At 43.3% G+C, this 18,236-nt stretch overlaps 1 protein-coding gene across 2 annotated transcripts in view; it reads left to right on the top strand.

The window, feature by feature from the left end:
• The window catches only part of LOC133617849 (capping protein, Arp2/3 and myosin-I linker protein 3-like), a 123,436-nt gene that overhangs the window by 85,542 nt on the left and 19,658 nt on the right, over positions 1-18,236 (top strand). For both annotated transcript variants that reach the window (XM_061978162.2, XM_061978161.2), the window contains exons 31-33: positions 2,535-2,722; positions 2,974-3,053; positions 3,295-3,462. In XM_061978162.2, coding sequence (XP_061834146.2) covers positions 2,535-2,722; positions 2,974-3,053; positions 3,295-3,462 — 436 coding nt within the window. The remainder of the gene's footprint in view (positions 1-2,534; positions 2,723-2,973; positions 3,054-3,294; positions 3,463-18,236) is intronic.

Raw genomic sequence — 18,236 nt, 5'->3', positions numbered from 1 at the left:
AAACTTTTTCTAAAGAGTCTTTTTTCCCCCCCTCCCTCTTTCCTGTCTTTCCATTTGAAAAGTGACTTAATGGTTGGTGTGGTCGGACTCGGAATGGGCATTTGAAGAAATGTCCTTGATTGATGGTCGGGGGAGTGTGCTGGTCAATGACGGATCGATCGCAGTGAAATTAACTGAACTGAAGCAACTCCGAGTTAAATGTGTTCACATTTAAATGCAACTGCAACAATGAAAAGTCACTTCTTACTGACGTACACTATATTGCCAAAAGTATTTAGCCACCTGCCTTGACTCACATATGAACTCGAAGTGCCATCCCATTCCTAACCCATAGTGTTCAAGATGATGTCGGCCCACCTTTTGCAGCTATTACAGCTTCAACTCTTCTGGGAAGGCTGTCCACAAGGTTGTGGAGTGTGTTTATAGGAATGTTCCACTGTTTTTCCAAAAGTGCATTGGTGAGGTCACACACCGATGTTGGTGGAGAAGGCCTGGCTCTCAGTCTCCGTTCTAATTCATCCCAAAGGTGTTCGATCGGGTTCAGGTCAGGACTCTGCGCAGGCCAGTCAAGTTCATCTCTGTCATCCATGTCTTTATGGACCTTGCTTTGTGCACTGGTGCACAGTCATGTTGGAAGAGGAAGGGGCCCGCTCCAAACTGTTCCCAAACTTGTCCAAAATGTTTTGGTATCCTGGGGCATTCAAAGTTCTTTTCACTGGAACTAAGGGGCCAAGCCCAACTCCTGAAAAACAACCCCACACCATAATTCCTCCTCCACCAAATTTCAAACCGAGCGGCCCATTCTTTCACAAATGTTTGTAGAAACAGTCTCCATGCCTAAGTGCTTGATTTTATACACCTGTGGCCGGGCCAAGTGATTAGGACACCTGATTCTCATCATTTGGATGGGTGGCCGAATACTTTTGGCAATACAGTGAATTTGTTATTGGTACATAAGGATTGCGAATGATAGGCAACATTATTTTAAAAAGTGCTGTTCCTCTTTAACAATCATCCCGTGTGGATTTGTGGTCGACCTTAACAGAAATGCAAATATGTTCCGTTGTAGTATTAATTGTACCCCTCGAATTGTGATGGATTGAAATCCATATACCGTATTTTCCGGACTATAAGGCGCACTTAAAATCCTTTTTTGTTGTCAAAACTCGACGGTGCACCTAATGTACGGAATAATTCTGGTTTTGCTTAACAGCCTCAAAGCAATTATATTTTGGTACACGATGTAATGATAAGTGTGATCGGTAGATGGCAGTCACACATAAGAGATACGTGTAGACTGCAATATGATGGCAATATGACTCAAACACCACCAACATTTTATATGTTGTATATTGAACGGGGGACGGCGTAGCGAAGTTGGGAGAGTGGCCGTGCCAGCAATCTAAAGGTTACTGGTTCAATCCCCACTTTCTACCATCCTAGTCGCGTCCGTTGTGTCCTTGAGCAAGACACTTCACCCTTGCTCCTGATGGGCCTGGTTAGCGCCGTGCATGGCAGCTCCCGCTAACAGTGTGTGAATGGGTGAATAGTGTCAAAGCACTTTGAGTTCCTTAAAAAAAAATGGTAGAAAAGCGCTATACAAGTACAACCCATTTACAAAATACAGACTATTACACACTACGCTCAAAAATGTATCAAAATGTTTTAGTACGACTTTGGTAAGCTATGAAGCCACACCCCTTGATGGATTGTACTGTGCTTCAACAAGTATTATTATGGTGTGTGTATAAGGTAAGACTTTATCTGGCGTTTTGTTTCGCAATATTATGCAAAAGCAAATTTTCTTACCTTCTGGTACCTGCTGATCTGTATTTGGGATCTGCATAAATCCTTTTGCACGCGTCCGCCTTTGTAGTGCGTGAAGACACCGTAGTCAATAGGTTTTTTCTTCTCTATCTTCTTGTTGTGGGACATTCATCTTCCGCTGTTGCCATTTCTAATATAAAGTAGTGTAAAGTTCTTACTTATATCTGTCAGTAATCTCGCCATGAAAGCGCTAAAACATACCGGTGTAGTGAGTTTACATTATTCACCCGAGGAACTTTAGTTATTAGAGAGTTGTGGTTGGACGTTTTTTCACGGGACACATTTCCGGATGAGGTGATGCTACTCCGTTATTGATTGATTGATTGATTGATTGAATCCCGTCCTTGCACGCTACACCGCTACAACAAAGATGCTGCCGAAGGTGCGCCACGTAAATAAGAGCGCCCACAAAACGGCGTATCCGGAAGCGACTGTCAGAAAGCGGCTTGAAGATGATCTGTAAAACATTATCTATGCAACATTTTCACCAAAAAAACCACCATCACATGTTATGTAGACCACAAGGAAGTGTTTTACATTTAGAAAAAAAATAAAAATAATAATATGACTCCTTTAATGCGCCTTATATATGAAAACAGATCAAAAATAGACCATTCATCAGTAGTGCGCCTTATAATCCGGTGCGCCCTATGGTAGTCAAATATAGTATTCAGTACATGACATATTCATACCGTCTTGGCCCACAGGCCTCTGTGACGACTCCAGCGCCTCCCCACCCCCTTCCATACCGCCCTACTCCACGCCGCTATCCCGCTCCGCATCCTGGGAGGGTATGTCCCAGCTCCCCACACAGGGTCTGCCTCTCCACCACGTGACACGGGTCCGCCCGAGGCCTCCGCGGAGGCACAAAGGAGGCTACCTGCCCGCCGACGCGGTAAGTGCCGTTCATTCCGGGAAGCCTTTAACTAAGTGTGCACTTTCTACTCCCGAGATTCCTATTTCTTAATGCTCGTGCCTGCTGGCAGTGACGGCCGTCTCGGTTGGGGGGGTATCCATACAGATTAGACGGCTGCAATTAGATTATGTCATCTCACTGGAGGTAGCAATCCATTTCTTTAGAAAAGAAAGACCCTAGAAGTGACTTGTCAAAAACGGAGCATATTCACCATCTATGTGTGTGTTTAGAATTGCAGTGAAAACGGAGCTATAAGCCCTTTGGATGACGGACTGCCAGATTTCTACACTAAAAGAGTCCTTCCTGATAGGTAAGTACTTCTTATATAGTCCGCCATCAAAGCCCATTGTGCGGAAGAAACAAATGGTTATAAATATCTGAGCGCTTAGTCATTTAGTTGAGAAATAATGTCTGGCAAAGGTAAACCATTATGTACAGAGCCAGAGGCGTTGCCAAGCAACAGTCCAGCAGGAGACCGACACCCAGCGTAGTTCAATACACCGGGGACATATTGGATGATTGTGTGACATGCGACATCTGACCCTCTGCAGTCAGCTGTCCTCTCTGCACACCACACACTCGCTGAGGAGGAAGAAGAGGAGGAACATGCTGGCCATCTTTGGTTTCCGTAGAAACCGCAACCAGACTCTGTCCAACCAGGAGTCGGAGTTCGACTATTATGCTGACGGGAGTCACACCATGGCCACAGCACCCACTGGGTTTGTCTGCTTGCAATCATATTTTAGATCTTATTAATAGGCAGCACGGTGGTACAGGGGTTAGTGCATGTGCCTCACAATAAGAAGGTCCTGAGTAGTCCTGAGTTCAATTCCGGGCTCGGGATCTTTCTGTGTGGAGTTTGCATGTTCTCCCCGGGACTGCGTGGGTGCCCTCCGGGTACTCCGGCTTCCTCCCACCTCCAAAGACATGCACCTGGGGATAGGTTGATTGGCAACACTAAATTGGCCCTAGTGTGTGAATGTGAGTGTGAATGTTGTCTGTCTATCTGTGTTGGCCCTGCGATGAGGTGGCGACTTGTCCAGGGTGTACCCCGCCTTCCGCCCGAATGCAGCTGAGATAGGCTCCAGCACCCCCCGCGACCCCAAAAGGGACAAGCGGTAGAAAATGGATGGGTGGATTAATAATTAATTAATAATTTCAACATTAGACAGCTGTTGGACATGTTTTGTAATTCTGACATTTGTTCGGTCTTTTTGTTTCTTTATAATGATATATCCTCCATACAACTTCCTGTCCAGCATATTATGTGTTGTTTTTAATGATAGCTACACTATATTGCCAAAAGTATTTGGCCACCTGCCTTGACTCACATCTGAACTTGAAGTGCCATCCCATTCCTCACCCATAGGGTTCAATATGATGTCGGTCCACATTTTGCAGCTATTACAGCTTCAACTCTTCTGGGAAGGCTGTCCACAAGGTTTCCCACCATTCTTCCAAAAGCGCATTGGTGAGGTCACACACTGATGTTGGTCGAGGAGGCCTGGCTCTCAGTCTCAATTCTAATTTATCCTAGAGGTGTTCTATCGGGTTCAGGTCAGGACTCTGTGCAGGCCAGTCAAGTTCATCCACACCAGACTCTGTCATCCATGTCTTTATGGACCTTGCTTTGTGCACTGGTGCACAGTCATGTTGGAAGGGGAAGGGGCCCGCTCCAAATTGTTCCCACAAGGTTGGGAGCATGGAATTGTCCAAAAGGTTTTGGTATCCTGGAGCATTCAAAGTTCCTTTCACTGGAACTAAAAGGGCCAAGCCCAACTCCTGAAAAATAACCCCACACCATAATTCCTCCTCCACCAAATTTCACGCTCGGCACAATGCAGTCCAAAATGTACCATTCTCCTGGCAACGTCCATCAGATTGCCAGATGGAAAAGTGTGATTCATCACACTGGACACTCTAGAGTCCAGTGGTGACGTGCTTTACACCACTGCATCCCACGCTTTGCATTGGACTTGGCGATATATGGCTTAGATGCAGCTGCTCGGCCATGGAAACCCGTTCCATGAAGCTCTCTGCGTACTGTACGTGGGCTAATTGGAAGATAACATGAAGTTTGGAGCTCTGTAGCAACTGACTGTGCAGAAAATCTTTGCACTATGCGCTTCAGCATCCGCTGACCCCTCTCTGTCAGTTTACGTGGCCTACCACTTGGTGGCTGAGTTGCTGTTGTTCCCAAACGCTTCCATTTTTTTAAATAATAAAGCCGACAGTTGACTTTGGATTATTTAGGAGCTAGAACATTTCACAACTGGATTTGTTGCACAGGTGGCATCCTATGACAGTTCCACGCTGGAAATCACTGAGCTCCTGAGAGCGGCCCATTCTTTCACAAATGGTGCACAAAATGAACCGTGCATGAGCATCACTTTGTTCAAAGAACAAAACCAACACAGTGCATGAACTCACAACAAATTACCCACCTGCAAATCAGATGGAAAATTAGAGGGATCATTGTTTGGGGGTATCCATAATACGCCGATAGGGAGAAGTTTTTATTTTCACGATGAGTTGGGAGTGTCTTGATCTCCGCTGAACCCCTGAGGCCGACTCACCGAACCCCTAGGGTTCGATCGAACCCAGGTTAAGAACCACTGTTCTAGACCCCTTCTCCTTGTGGGTCAAATCTTGACACCGGACAGTCTGCATACCACTCAGTTTATTTACTTGACTAGCCAACCTAACTCCTGTGACTGATTCGGGTCCGGAGACCTCCGACTCCTATCCTCTGTCCCTTTGTGTGGACCTTCTTCCAGATCTTGCTAAGGTCTTTAATCTTCCTTCTTAACCCTTCCTTGTGGGATTCCCACTATCTTGGGAACTTCCTGCAGCACTGAGGATGGACACATGCCCTTTGGCCTTAGTAGAAGACTGCCTTTAAAGGATTATGTGTCATGATCCGTGGTCCGGATCATGTTTTGTTATGTTCTGTTAGTTTTGGACTCCATTTGTCCTGTTTTTTTGTGCACCCTTGTTTGTTTTAGTTACCATGGTTACTTATTATTTTCACCTGTCTCTTGATTAGTGTTCACATGCTCACCTGCTTCCTGAGCACTAATCAGAGGCATTATTTAAGCCTGCCTTTGCTGGTCAGTCAGTCTGGCGTCATCTTCATGCAACCTGCTACGTAAGTTTTGTTTGTTTCATGCCACAGTTAGTGAGTATTCCTTGTCCATAGTCCATGCTAAATAGTAGCATTAGCTTCGAGTGCGATCAGGCACGTTGTTCTGTCGGCTCGTTTTCTGTTTTTTGTACCTCTTTGAGTCTTGATAATTAAATCATGTTCCCACCTGCACGCCGTGTCCGGAGTGGTCCGTCTGCATTTCGGGAGAACGAACCCCGCAGTAAGCTGCGAAAACCCCGTCGTGACATTATGTGACCAAATGAAAACACATGCTACTTCCAATCCTATAAGATAACACCTGACAAAATTAACCACACTCACAACTGTGAATCAGTGCTCGTCGTTCTCTTAAAGGGGAACATTATCACAATTTCAGAAGGGTTAAAACCATTAAAAATAATTTCCCAGTGCCTTATTTTATTTTTCGAAGTTTTTTTCAAAATTTTACCCATCACGCAATATCCCTAAAAAAAAGCTTCAAAGTGCCTGATTTTAACCACCCGTCCATTTTCCTGTGACGTCACATAGTGATGCCAATACAAACAAACATGGCGGATAGAACAGCAAATTATAGCGACATTAGCTCGGATTCAGACTCGGATTTCAGCGGCTTAAGCGATTCAACAGATTACGCATGTATTGAAACGGATGGTTGTAGTGTGGAGGCAAGTAGCGAAAACGAAATTAGAAGAAGAAACTGAAGCTATTGAGCCATATCGGTTTGAACCGTATGCAAGCGAAACCGATGAAAACGACACGACAGCCAGCGACACGGGAGAAAGCAAGGACGAATTCGGCGATCGCCTTCTAACCAACGATTGGTATGTGTTTGTTTGGCATTAAAGGAAACTAACAACTATGAACTAGGTTTACAGCATATGAAATACATTTGGCAACAACATACACTTTGAGGGTGCAGACAGCCCAGTTTATCGATTAATATATTCTGTAGACATACCCTAATCCGCTCTCTTTTCCTGAAAGCTGATCTGTCCAGTCCAGTTGGAAATGCATCTGCTTTGAGTGTCGCAGGATATCCACACATTCTTGCCATCTCTGTCGTAGCATAGCTTTCGTCGGTAAAGTGTGCGGAACAAACGTCCAATTTCTTGCCACTTTCGCATCTTTGGGCCACTGGTGCAACTTGAATCCGTCCCTGTTCGTGTTGTTACACCCTCCGACAACACACCGACGAGGCATGATGTCTCCAAGGTACGGAAAACAGTCGAAAAAACGGAAAATAACAGAGCTGATTTGACTCTGTGTTTGTAATGTGTATGAGAAAATGGGGGATTGCTTCCCGATGTGACGTCACAATGTGACGTCATTGCTCCGAGAGCGAATAATAGAAAGGCGTTTAATTCGCCAAAATTCACCCATTTAGAGTTCGGAAATCGGTAAAAAAAATATATGGTCTTTTTTCTGCAACATCAAGGTATATATTGACGCTTACATAGGTCTGGTGATAATGTTCCCCTTTAAAAGAGCTGTTCAAAAGACTTGACTTGTTCGCAAACGCCACATCTGTAGGAGACAGTATTACAGCTATGTGGTTTCGACATTCAAGACTTACTAAAGCCTGTTGTCCTAGCCAACGGAATTATCCGATAACGTGGCGCAGTGGAAGAGTGGCCGTGCGCGACCCGAGGGTCCCTGGTTCAATCCCTACCTAGTACCAACCTCGTCATGTCCGTTGTGTCCTGAGCAAGACACTTCACCCTTGCTCCTGATGGGTGCTGGTTAGCGCCTTGCATGGCAGCTCCCTCCATCAGTGTGTGAATGTGTGTGTGAATGGGTAAATGTGGAAGTAGTGTCAAAGCGCTTTGAGTACCTTTAAGGTAGAAAAGCGCTATACAAGTACAACCCATTTATCATTTAACAAAAATGCCATGTTTGTTCTTATCTTCGTTCTGTGTAAACGTCAAAGGTTGTCGGCTCAGATGCTGCAATCTTGCAAGATCTCCGTGTAAAAAAGGTTGTTATTTTACAGTACACTCACATCCTTTTAATAACCAAACCAAGTCAACGTTGTGTCGTCAAATTAATTTTGTGACACAAAATATATTCAACGCCACATTACTATGCATTGGTGGCGGGTCTTGGTTCCTTTGAGGACAGCCATAAATCCCACAAGTGATCCCTGACAAATATCTCCCTCATCTTTACAAATACACCAAGCGGCTGATTTTGTTTGACCGTAGTGGAGGAAGCGTGTGGACACAGGTGTAGACGACAGCCGGCGGCTCACATTCCTAATCTGGCGATGCGATAAGAAAGTGACTGTCGAGTTGTCGTAGCGTCAAAGAACTGCTGGACAACTCTTCTCATCCTGAACAGTTTCACACTGCAAGGTGAAAATGTGTCAAAAAACGGGTCATGATTGACTAAGATCCAAATACCACACTCTTAACAAAAATTATACTGTCCTATACAGTCTATGATCTTGTCTAACAAAGCTAGTATGTTCGTGCAACGAATGCTTCGCATTCTATGCTATATGCCTATTAGCCTGTATGTTGATCTGTACTTGAAATGAAAGGGCAAAATATATTTTCGACAAATAAAACCTATGTGTATATGGGTAGTGTCAGTGCCTATTTCCTTCTCAATATGCTGATACACTGAGGAAATGGGTTCCAACATTAGCACGGCTGTCATCATCATACTTGCCAACCTTGAGACCTCCGATTTCGGGAGGTGGGGGGGGGGGGGGGGGGGGGGGGCGTGGTTAAGAGGGGAGGAGTTTATTTACAGCTAAATTCACCAAGTCAAGTATTTCATATATATATATATATATATATATATATATATAAGAAATACTTGACTTTCAGTGAATTCTAGCTATATATATATATATAGATATATATATATAAATAAGAGAAATACTTGAATTTCAGTGTTCATTTATTTACACATATACACACACATAACACTCATCTACTCATTGTTGAGTTAAGGGTTGAATTGTCCATCCTTGTTCTATTCTCTGTCACTATTTTTCTGACCATGCTGAACACCCTCTCTGATGATGCATATGGCGTCACATTAGTGCCAAAAATCCGAGCACATAAAAACTGTTATCGCACGCTGATTCTCCACTTCGTGCGCGACACCCTTTTGCGCGTGCGTGGTGCCTTTTTGCGCGCGTGTGGTGCCTTTTTGCGCGCTCTCTGTGTACTCCTGGCGTCTCTCCTCGCGCGGTCATGTTTCCTTTTGGCACTTTGGGGGCGGGTATGCTTAGACGGCCCCTTCTTTCTGATTGGCTCTGAGCATTTTTCATATGACCAATGATTCTCCAGCGTAACAACGTTGTAGCCATCTTACCTCGGACAGCTAGCCTCAATCATTACATTGATGTCAATGGTACATGTACTAATTAAATTACCATAACTTGCTCGATTTTCGACCAATTTACAAACGGTTTGCCTTGTTACAAATCTTATTACATGTAGATATGACATAGGATGCTGTACCTGTTGAAATTACCTCTTTCGCTTTAAAAGAAAAATGACTTAATTGTGCAACATAGTTGTGTAGGGTCAGTGTTAGTCAGTTCTCTGATTATTTTAAACTGTTTCAGAATACATTATTAAAAGCTATTTTTAACATTTTAAAAACAAAATTCAAAGATTATTTCATTAATTTTATGGCTGAATCAAAAGAAATTCCATAAATTAGAAAACAAATGTTCAAGAAGAAGTGAAAATATAAAATAATGTTATGGTTGGATGTTATTGCTGGTGGACCAGTTCTGGCTGAAAGATGTGATTATGGTGTTTGTTGTCTTATTATTTATTTGGGTCACATTTTGTATTACTCTGTATTGTGTTTATGTGGTATGAAATAACCTTCATCAGCGCGCAACATTTTTTTATCCACTTCTTCCTCTGTAAATCTTGATACATATTGACGATGACCCGCCCTGCTATACTTCTGATTGGCTCTGAGCATTTTTCAGCATTTTTCGCCTGACCAATCAGAAAGAAGGGGCTGTCTAAGCATACCCGCCCCCAAAGTGCCAAAAAGAAACATGACAGCGCGAGGAGAGATGCCAGGAGTACACAGAGAGCGCGCAGAAAGGCGTCGCGCACGCGCAAAAAGGCACCGCGCGCGCGCAAAAAGGCACCACGCGCGCGCAAAAGGGTGTCGCGTGCACGCACGAAGTGGAGAATCAGCGCGCGATAACAGTTTTTATGCGCTTGGATTTTTGGCACTAATGTGACGCCATAGATGCATTCTGGTTCGTCTCCTTGTTGTGTGCGCAGTTGTGCACTGCACTCTCTAAAAGCCCTAGATGTTAATGTCACATATGCATGTACAGTAGATGGCAGTATTGTCCTGTTTAAGAGTGTCACAACATTGCTGTTTACTGCAGACGAACTGCTTTACGGTAGACAAAAACGTGACGGCTGTTGTTGTGTGTTGTTACCGCGCTGGGAGGACGTTAATGAAACTGCCTAACAATAAACCCACATAAGAAACCAAAAACTCGCCCTCCATCATTCTACAGTTATAACGTGATTGGGCAGGCATGCTGTTTATATTGTGGGAAAGCGGACGTGAAAACAGGCTGTCGACACGTCACTCAGGTCCGCCTGAATTTCGGGAGACTTTCAAGAGAAAATTTGTCCCGGGAGGTTTTCGGGAGAGGCGCTGAATTTCGGGAGTCTCCCGGAAAATTCCGGGAGGGTTGGCAAGTATGGTCATCATGGCAATGTGAAACGTATGGAGACAGCCAAATCACATGATAAAATAATTCCACATTCATGTTTGCATATTGTGGACAACATGCACCAAGTTATATGGCAATCTGAAACGTTTGAAACAGTAGCCTATAGACATACTGTATCTTGGTAAAAATGTTTCTTCTGTAGTTTTGGGCGTACATTAGGCTGCTAAGCATGCTCTACTGACAATAACCACGTTTGCCATTTGTTGTGATATTGTACGCAGGCATGATGTAGTTCTTCCTGAAAATAGCCTAATTCTGTGTAAAATGTAGAGATTTGTTATTGACGAAACGCTTGTCTATTCAGCTATTATGGTCCCTGCACCTCAACCCTTAGTAAGAAGCAGTGGATTTTTTTCAAGTTGGAGTATCTGTAGATCGCATCACCAGTGCATTGGTGCGCCTAGAACAGTGTTTCTTAACCTGGGTTCGATCGAACCCTAGGGGTTCGGTGAGTCGGGCTAAGGGGTTCGGCGGAGGTCAAAACCCACCGGACTCATCGTGTAAATACAAACTTCTCCCTATCGGCGTATTACGGATACGGCAACAGCTGACTGGTTTGCAGGTGTGTAATTTGTTGTGAGTTTATGCACTGTGTTGGTTTTGTTCTTTGAACGGTTCATTTTATGCACCGCTAAAAAAACATGGTAACACTTTAGATTGGGGAACATATTCACCATTAATTAGTTGCTTATTAACATGCAAATTAGTAACATATTGGCTCTTAACTAGTCATTATTAAGTACTTATTAATGCCTTATTCGGCATGGCCTTATTATAACCCTAACCCTGACCCTAACCTTAACCAAATAACTCTAAATTAAGTCTTTGTTACTTAGAATATGTTCCCCATACTAAAGTGTTACCAAAAACATATAACTTTGTCTTGAATTTGAAAAAAAACAACATTTTATTTTCCACTAAAGAAGGGTTCGGTGAATGCGCATATGAAACTGGTGGGGTTCGGTACCTCCAACAAGGTTAAGAACCACAAATGCACAATGAAAGACATATTTTCATGTAGGAGATATTATAGTAATATATTCCCTAAATTAAAAAAAAACTACATTAAAAATGCATCAATTGAATTTATCTTAATTAGCCCCATCAGTCATCCAGCAGCTATAAAATTATAAAGGGAAATTGCTGAATAGACGATATGTCTGATATTTTTTTATTTCTGACCATTCTAAATGTTTACACGTAGGACGGATAATTCTTGTCTGTGCAGCGCAAACACTGATCCTGCAGCCGTGTGTGGAAATGTCAGTTTGCACGTCCTTCTGACACGTGCTGAATAAAACGCTAAATAGTGCGTGCTAAATTAAAAAAATATATTTTTCTCTTCCCAGTATTGTGGGTATTTTGATGATCAGCATAAAGTTTGCTTATTAATGTAGACAGAGACGCAAAATGGATTGCACACCTTACTCTGTTCACTTAAATAGACATAATCCACGTTTAGTAGATCACCTTTGCGTGTGCTCTCAGGTTTGCACGTGTTTTAGCACACGCAAACCTTTAGTAAATCGGGCCCATACTGTGTTATTTTTCTGACAAATGCACCTCGAGCACACAGCTCAATGCGCTCTACAAAACACAGCTGTAACTTTAGGGTGGTCATTTAAATCACCGCAGAATTTGGCGCATACCTTTAAGGGACCGACAAGTACAAAACCCAAAACCAGTGAAGTTGGCATGTTGTGTAATTTGTAAATAAAAACAGAATACAATGATTTGCAAATCCTTTTCAACTTATATTCAATACTGCAAAGACAAGATATTTTATGTTCAAACTTTTTTTTTGCCAATAATCATTCACTTAGAATTTAATGGCAGCAACACATTGCAAAAAAGTTGGCACAGGGGCATTTTTACCACTGTGTTACATGGCCTTTCCTTTTAACAACACTCAGTTAACCAAAACCTGTATGTACCTTTCAGCATTAATGGCGCCTTCACAGATGTGTAAGTTACCCATGCCTTGGGCACTAATACACACCCATACCATCACAGATGCTGGCTTTTCAACTTTGCGCCTATAAGATGGGTCAAATGCAGAGGTTGATTTCACCACACCTTGCGTGTGTGTGACAATCATTGGTACTTTAACTTTTTTTTTTACTTTTAACAATCCGGATGGTTATTTTCCTCTTTGTTCCAGAGGACACAATGTTTCCAAAAACAATTTGAAATATGGACTCGTCAGACCACAAAACACTTTTGCACTTTGCATCAGTCCATCTGAGATGAGCTCGGGCCCAGCGAAGTTGGCGGCGTTTCTGGGTGTTGTTGATAAATGGCTTTCGCTTTGCATAGCAGAGTTTTAACTTGCACTTATAGATGTAGCGACAACTGCAGTTACTGACAGTGGTTTTCTGAAGTGTTCCTGAGCCCATGTGGTGATATCCTTTACACACTGATGTCGCTTTTTGATGCAGTACCGCTTGAGGGATCGAAGGTCCGTAATATCATCGCTTACGTGCAGAGATTTCTCCAGATTCTCTGAATCTTTTGATGATATTACGGACCGAAGATGGTGAAATCACTAAATTCCTTGCAATAGCTTGTTGAGAACTGTTGTTCTTAAACTGTTCGACAATTTGCTTACGCACTTGTTCACAAAGTGGTGACCCTTTTAATGTACACGTTTGTTGTCCTTCTAAACCCATGGCCGGAGAGTTTTTGGACTTGATCGAAGGTTTTAATTTGGCTCAACATGTGCATGAACACACTCTAGACCTTGTACGGTCTTATGGTTTTAAAGCTGACAATGTCGTCGTTGGTGATGCTGTGTTTTCCGATCACAGCCCTGTCATGTTCAATTTAAGTTTGGACCCTGACGTAAAACCGCCTGCCGCGCGTCACGGGCGTGTTATTAGGTCTGACACTGCAGCCACCAGTTCTCCTTTGTTCACTGTGTCCATGCAGAGTATATCACACTCTGCAGACACTGAACAATTGATGTGCTCTTTTTATTTCCACATGTTCTGAGATTCTGGTCAGTATAGCGCCCCTCAGAGCTATACGTCCAAAGTCAAAACAGGAGCCTTGGCTCAATGACACCACACGCACAGCTCGGCGTGAGTGGCGAAGGACGGAGCGTAAGTGGAAAGGGGATCACTTGGAGGTCTCTTATCAAATTCTAAAAGAAAGCTGTTGGAATTATCAAAGTGTGGTTAAAGCTAAGAAAACAAAATATCTGTCAGACTTATATTCAAATAGTGTCAGCAAGCCACATGTTCTTTTTAAATCTATTAGTTCTCTTCTTAATCCGAATCCAGCCACTTTACTGGAGATGACAAGTGAAACTTGTCAAAAATGTCTCTCCTTTTTTAACGACAATGTTGCTACTATTCGGGCAAATCTTTCTCGTTCTCCAATGAGTTAGAATGTGGCCACTCAGTGCTCGGCTGTGTTTAGTCAGTTTGAGCCTGTGTCCATGCCTGAGCTTACAGGAATAGTTGACAAACTAAAACCCTCGTCCTGTCCCACAGAACCATTCCCCCCTCGCTTTTTTAAAGAAGTCTGGGACTCTATTGACTTGTCTGTTAGGGACTAGTGACGTGCGGTGAGGTTGATGGCTGGTGAGGCACTGACTTCATCACAGTCAGATTTACAAACATATGAACCCTAAAGAGTATCTTATTCACCATTTGATTGGCAGCACTTAACGGGTTATGTTTAAAAGCTCATACCAGCATTCTTCCCTGCTTGGCACTCAGCATCAAGGGTTGGAATTGGGGGTTAAATCACCAAAAATTATTCCTGGGCGCGGCGCCGCTGCTGCCCACTGCTCCCCTCACATCCCAGGGGGTGATCAAGGGGATGGGTCAAATGCAGAGGACAAATTTCACCACACAGTGTGTGTGGGACAATCATTGGTACTTTAACTTAACTTTACACATACAAACTGTAGCACACAAAAAAGCACATTTAATTTAAAAAAAAAAACGTTATTTTGGTCTTACCTTTATGTAATATATTGGGTTGGAGGCAATAACCAGGAGAGGTGATGAAGTACGTCTCTTTACTGTAGACTTCAGAACAGACACACACTTGACGTCAGGTGCGCAACACCACGTAAATCGTTGGCCAACCAAAAAGTAACCCCAGTACGCTATAGCCAACATTAACCAGGAGATGGCAACAGACAAACATAGATCACTCTATTACATTCCTCCCCTTTTAGAAATGTAGAAGTTACTCAAAAGAAATAAACAACCCAACCAAAAAATGCAGCAGCTCAATAAGAAGCCAAAAAGTGCAAAAACTATAATGTTCGTGTTGGAGGAGTTGTGAATGAATGAAATCCGTGCTGCAGTCTGCAGGTGTACCTAATGTTATGGCCCTGCAGTCGTTCACGGCTCCTCCAACACGAACATTATTGTTTTTGCACTTTTTGGCTTCTTATTAAATAACTTTTTTAAATATATTCAATCTTGCACGTGGAAAGTTTAAGTGTGGGCTTTAGTTGATACAACACTCCCGTCAGGGGGTGCATTCTACGGCGGGAGTGCATTCTCTACCACCATTAGGCGGGATTACTGCGAGCCTCACACAGTGCGTCTTCGCAGCAGTTTTATGATTGCTCAGCACAAGAAATACGTTACACACATACAGTTGTTGACAAAATACACTGTACATTATATACCTCAGCTAACTAAACTATGGAAATGTATAATATAGTTCATATAGCAATACGGTCTCACTGCACAGCAGGCCAGCAGTTAGCCGAGTCTGCAATCCATGTTGAGGCACAACTGAGTGACGTGCCTCAACTGGCTGCTGATCACCGCACTGTCTCTTCTCAGTATTTGAACGGCAAATGTGAACATTCAGCGATTTTGAATAAAAATAATCTAAAACTGGTGAAGTTAAATGGAAAATAACTTTATAGTATAATCACTGGATACATATAACAATTTAAATATTTTTTTTTCTTTTTACATTTTATTTCTTTCCTTGATGGCAGGTGAGGCCCCGCCTCACCTGCCTCTAGTGACTGCACGTCACTGTTAGGGACATCATCAACAGCAGCTTGATTTCTGGCAGCGTGCCCTCTTTTTGTAAAGGTGCTGTTGTTGAGCCTTTGATCAAGAAAACAGGTCTTGATCCTACAAGTTTGTCGAATTATCGGCCCATTTCTAAATGACCTTTTATGCCAAAAATGTTGGAGAAATGTGTTTTGGCGCAACTGCAGCCTTTTTTAGATGAACATAGCACTCTAGATCCATTTCAGTCTGGATACAAAGCTCTGCTCAGTACTGAATCTTTTTAATGACTTGCTTTTAATGTCTGATTGTGGCAGCTCTGCCATTTCAGTGCTTTTAGATCTTACAGCTGCCTTTGACACAGTCGACCGCACAATTCTTTTAGACCGCCTGAGAGACTGTGTGGGTGTCAGGGGGACTGCATTAGAGTGGTTCAGATCAAACCTGTCAGAGAGGTCCTTCTCTGCCAGGCTGGGGGACGCCACTTCTTCTTCTGCTCCGCTTTACTGTGGTGTCCCCCAGGGATCTATTCTAGGCCCCATCCTGTTTGCTCTATATCTCCTCCCTCTTGGAGAGATTTTTAAGAGGCATGGAGTGTCTTATCACTTTTATGCAGACGGCTGCCAAATTTATATGCCGATTTCAAAAGGCCACGGCGCCCTGACACCCCTTCTCAGCTGTCTATGCGACGTCAAGGCTTGGTTAGCTCAGAATTTTGTAAAGGGGAACATTATCACCAGACCTATGTAAGCGTCAATATATACCTTGATGTTGCAGAAAAAAGACCATATATTTTTTTAACCGATTTCCGAACTCTAAATGGGTGAATTTTGGCGAATTAAACGCCTTTCTAATATTCGCTCTCGGAGCGATGACGTCACAACGTGGCGTCACATCGGGAAGCAATCCGCCATTTTCTCAAACACCGAGTCAAATCAGCTCTGTTATTTTCCGTTTTATCGACTGTTTTCCGTACCTTGGAGACATCATGCCTCGTCGGTGTGTTGTCGGAGGGTGTAACAACACGAACAGGGACGGATTCAAGTTGCACCAGTGGCCCAAAGATGCGAAAGTGGCAAGGAATTGGACGTTTGTTCCGCACACTTTACCGACGAAAGCTATGCTACGACAGAGATGGCAAGAATGTGTGGATATCCTGCGACACTCAAAGCAGATGCATTTCCAACGATAAAGTCAAAGAAATCTGCCGCCAGACCCCCATTGAATCTGCCGGAGTGTGTGAGCAATTCAGGGACAAAGGACCTCGGTAGCACGGCAAGCAATGGCGGCAGTTTGTTCCCGCAGACGAGCGAGCTATCGACCCTAGCTTCCCTGGCCTGCTGACATCAACTCCAAAACTGGACAGATCAGCTTTCAGGAAAAGAGTGCGGATGAGGGTATGTCTACAGAATATATTAATTGATGAAAATTGGGCTGTCTGCACTCTCAAAGTGCATGTTGTTGCCAAATGTATTTCATATGCTGTAAACCTAGTTCATAGTTGTTAGTTTCCTTTAATGCCAAACAAACACATACCAATCGTTGGTTAGAAGGCGATCGCCGAATTCGTCCTCGCTTTCTCCCGTGTTGCTGGCTGTCGTGTCGTTTGTCGGTTTCGCTTGCATACGGTTCAAACCGATATGGCTCAATAGCTTCAGTTTCTTCTTCAATTTCGTTTTTGCTACCTGCCTCCACACTACAATCATCCGTTTCAATACCTGCGTAATCTGTTGAATCGTTTAAGCCGCTGAAATCTGAGTCTGAATCCGAGCTAATGTCGCTATAGCTTGCTGTTCTTTCCGCCATGTTTGTTTGTGTTGGCTTCACTTTGTGACGTCACAGGAAAATGGACGGGTGTTTATAACGATGGTTAAAATCAGGCACTTTGAAGTTTTTTTTATAGATATTGCGTGATGGGTAAAATTTTGAAAAAAACTTCGAAAAATATAATAAGCCACTGGGAACTGATTTTTAATGGTTTTAACCATTCTGAAATTGTGATAATGTTCCCCTTTAATAATGAATGAGGGGAAAAAAACGGAAATTTTAGTTGACTTGGGACTTGGGTCCATTGCAAAATGATGTGCGTCCCAAAGTCACCAGCCTTGGCGTCACTATAGACAGTGATTTTAAACTTGACAAACAAGTCAATGGCATTTTAAAATTGTGTTTTCATCATCTTCGTCTTTTAGCAAAGGTAAAACCGTTTTTGTCTTTTAACCTTTTTGAACAAGTCGTGCAGGCTTTTATTTCAAGTGGCAATGCACTTAACGCTGGCATTAGCCCAAAAGCTCTATCCTACTTGCAGCTGGTCCAGAACGCGGCAGCACGACTTTTAACAGGGGCCAGGAAACACGAGCATATAACCCCGATTCTTGAGACTTTGCACTGGCTCCCTGTTCATTTTAGAATTGATTTAAAAATTTAGCTGTTTGCTTTTAAAGCTTTGCATGGACTGGCACTTTATTATATCTCGGACCTCATCCAAATTTACACTTCTGCGCGCGCTCTGAGGTCCGAGAGCCAGCTCCAGCTCGTGGTGCCCAAGACCAGACTTAAAGTTAAAACCAGGGGGGACCGGGCCCTCTCTGTGGTCGGCCCTAAGCTCTGGAACACTCTGCCCCA

The sequence above is a fragment of the Nerophis lumbriciformis genome, linkage group LG18 (assembly GCF_033978685.3).
Source record: "Nerophis lumbriciformis linkage group LG18, RoL_Nlum_v2.1, whole genome shotgun sequence".
In the NCBI taxonomy this organism is placed as follows: domain Eukaryota; kingdom Metazoa; phylum Chordata; class Actinopteri; order Syngnathiformes; family Syngnathidae; genus Nerophis; species Nerophis lumbriciformis.
This window is presented reverse-complemented; position numbering and strand designations above follow the sequence as displayed.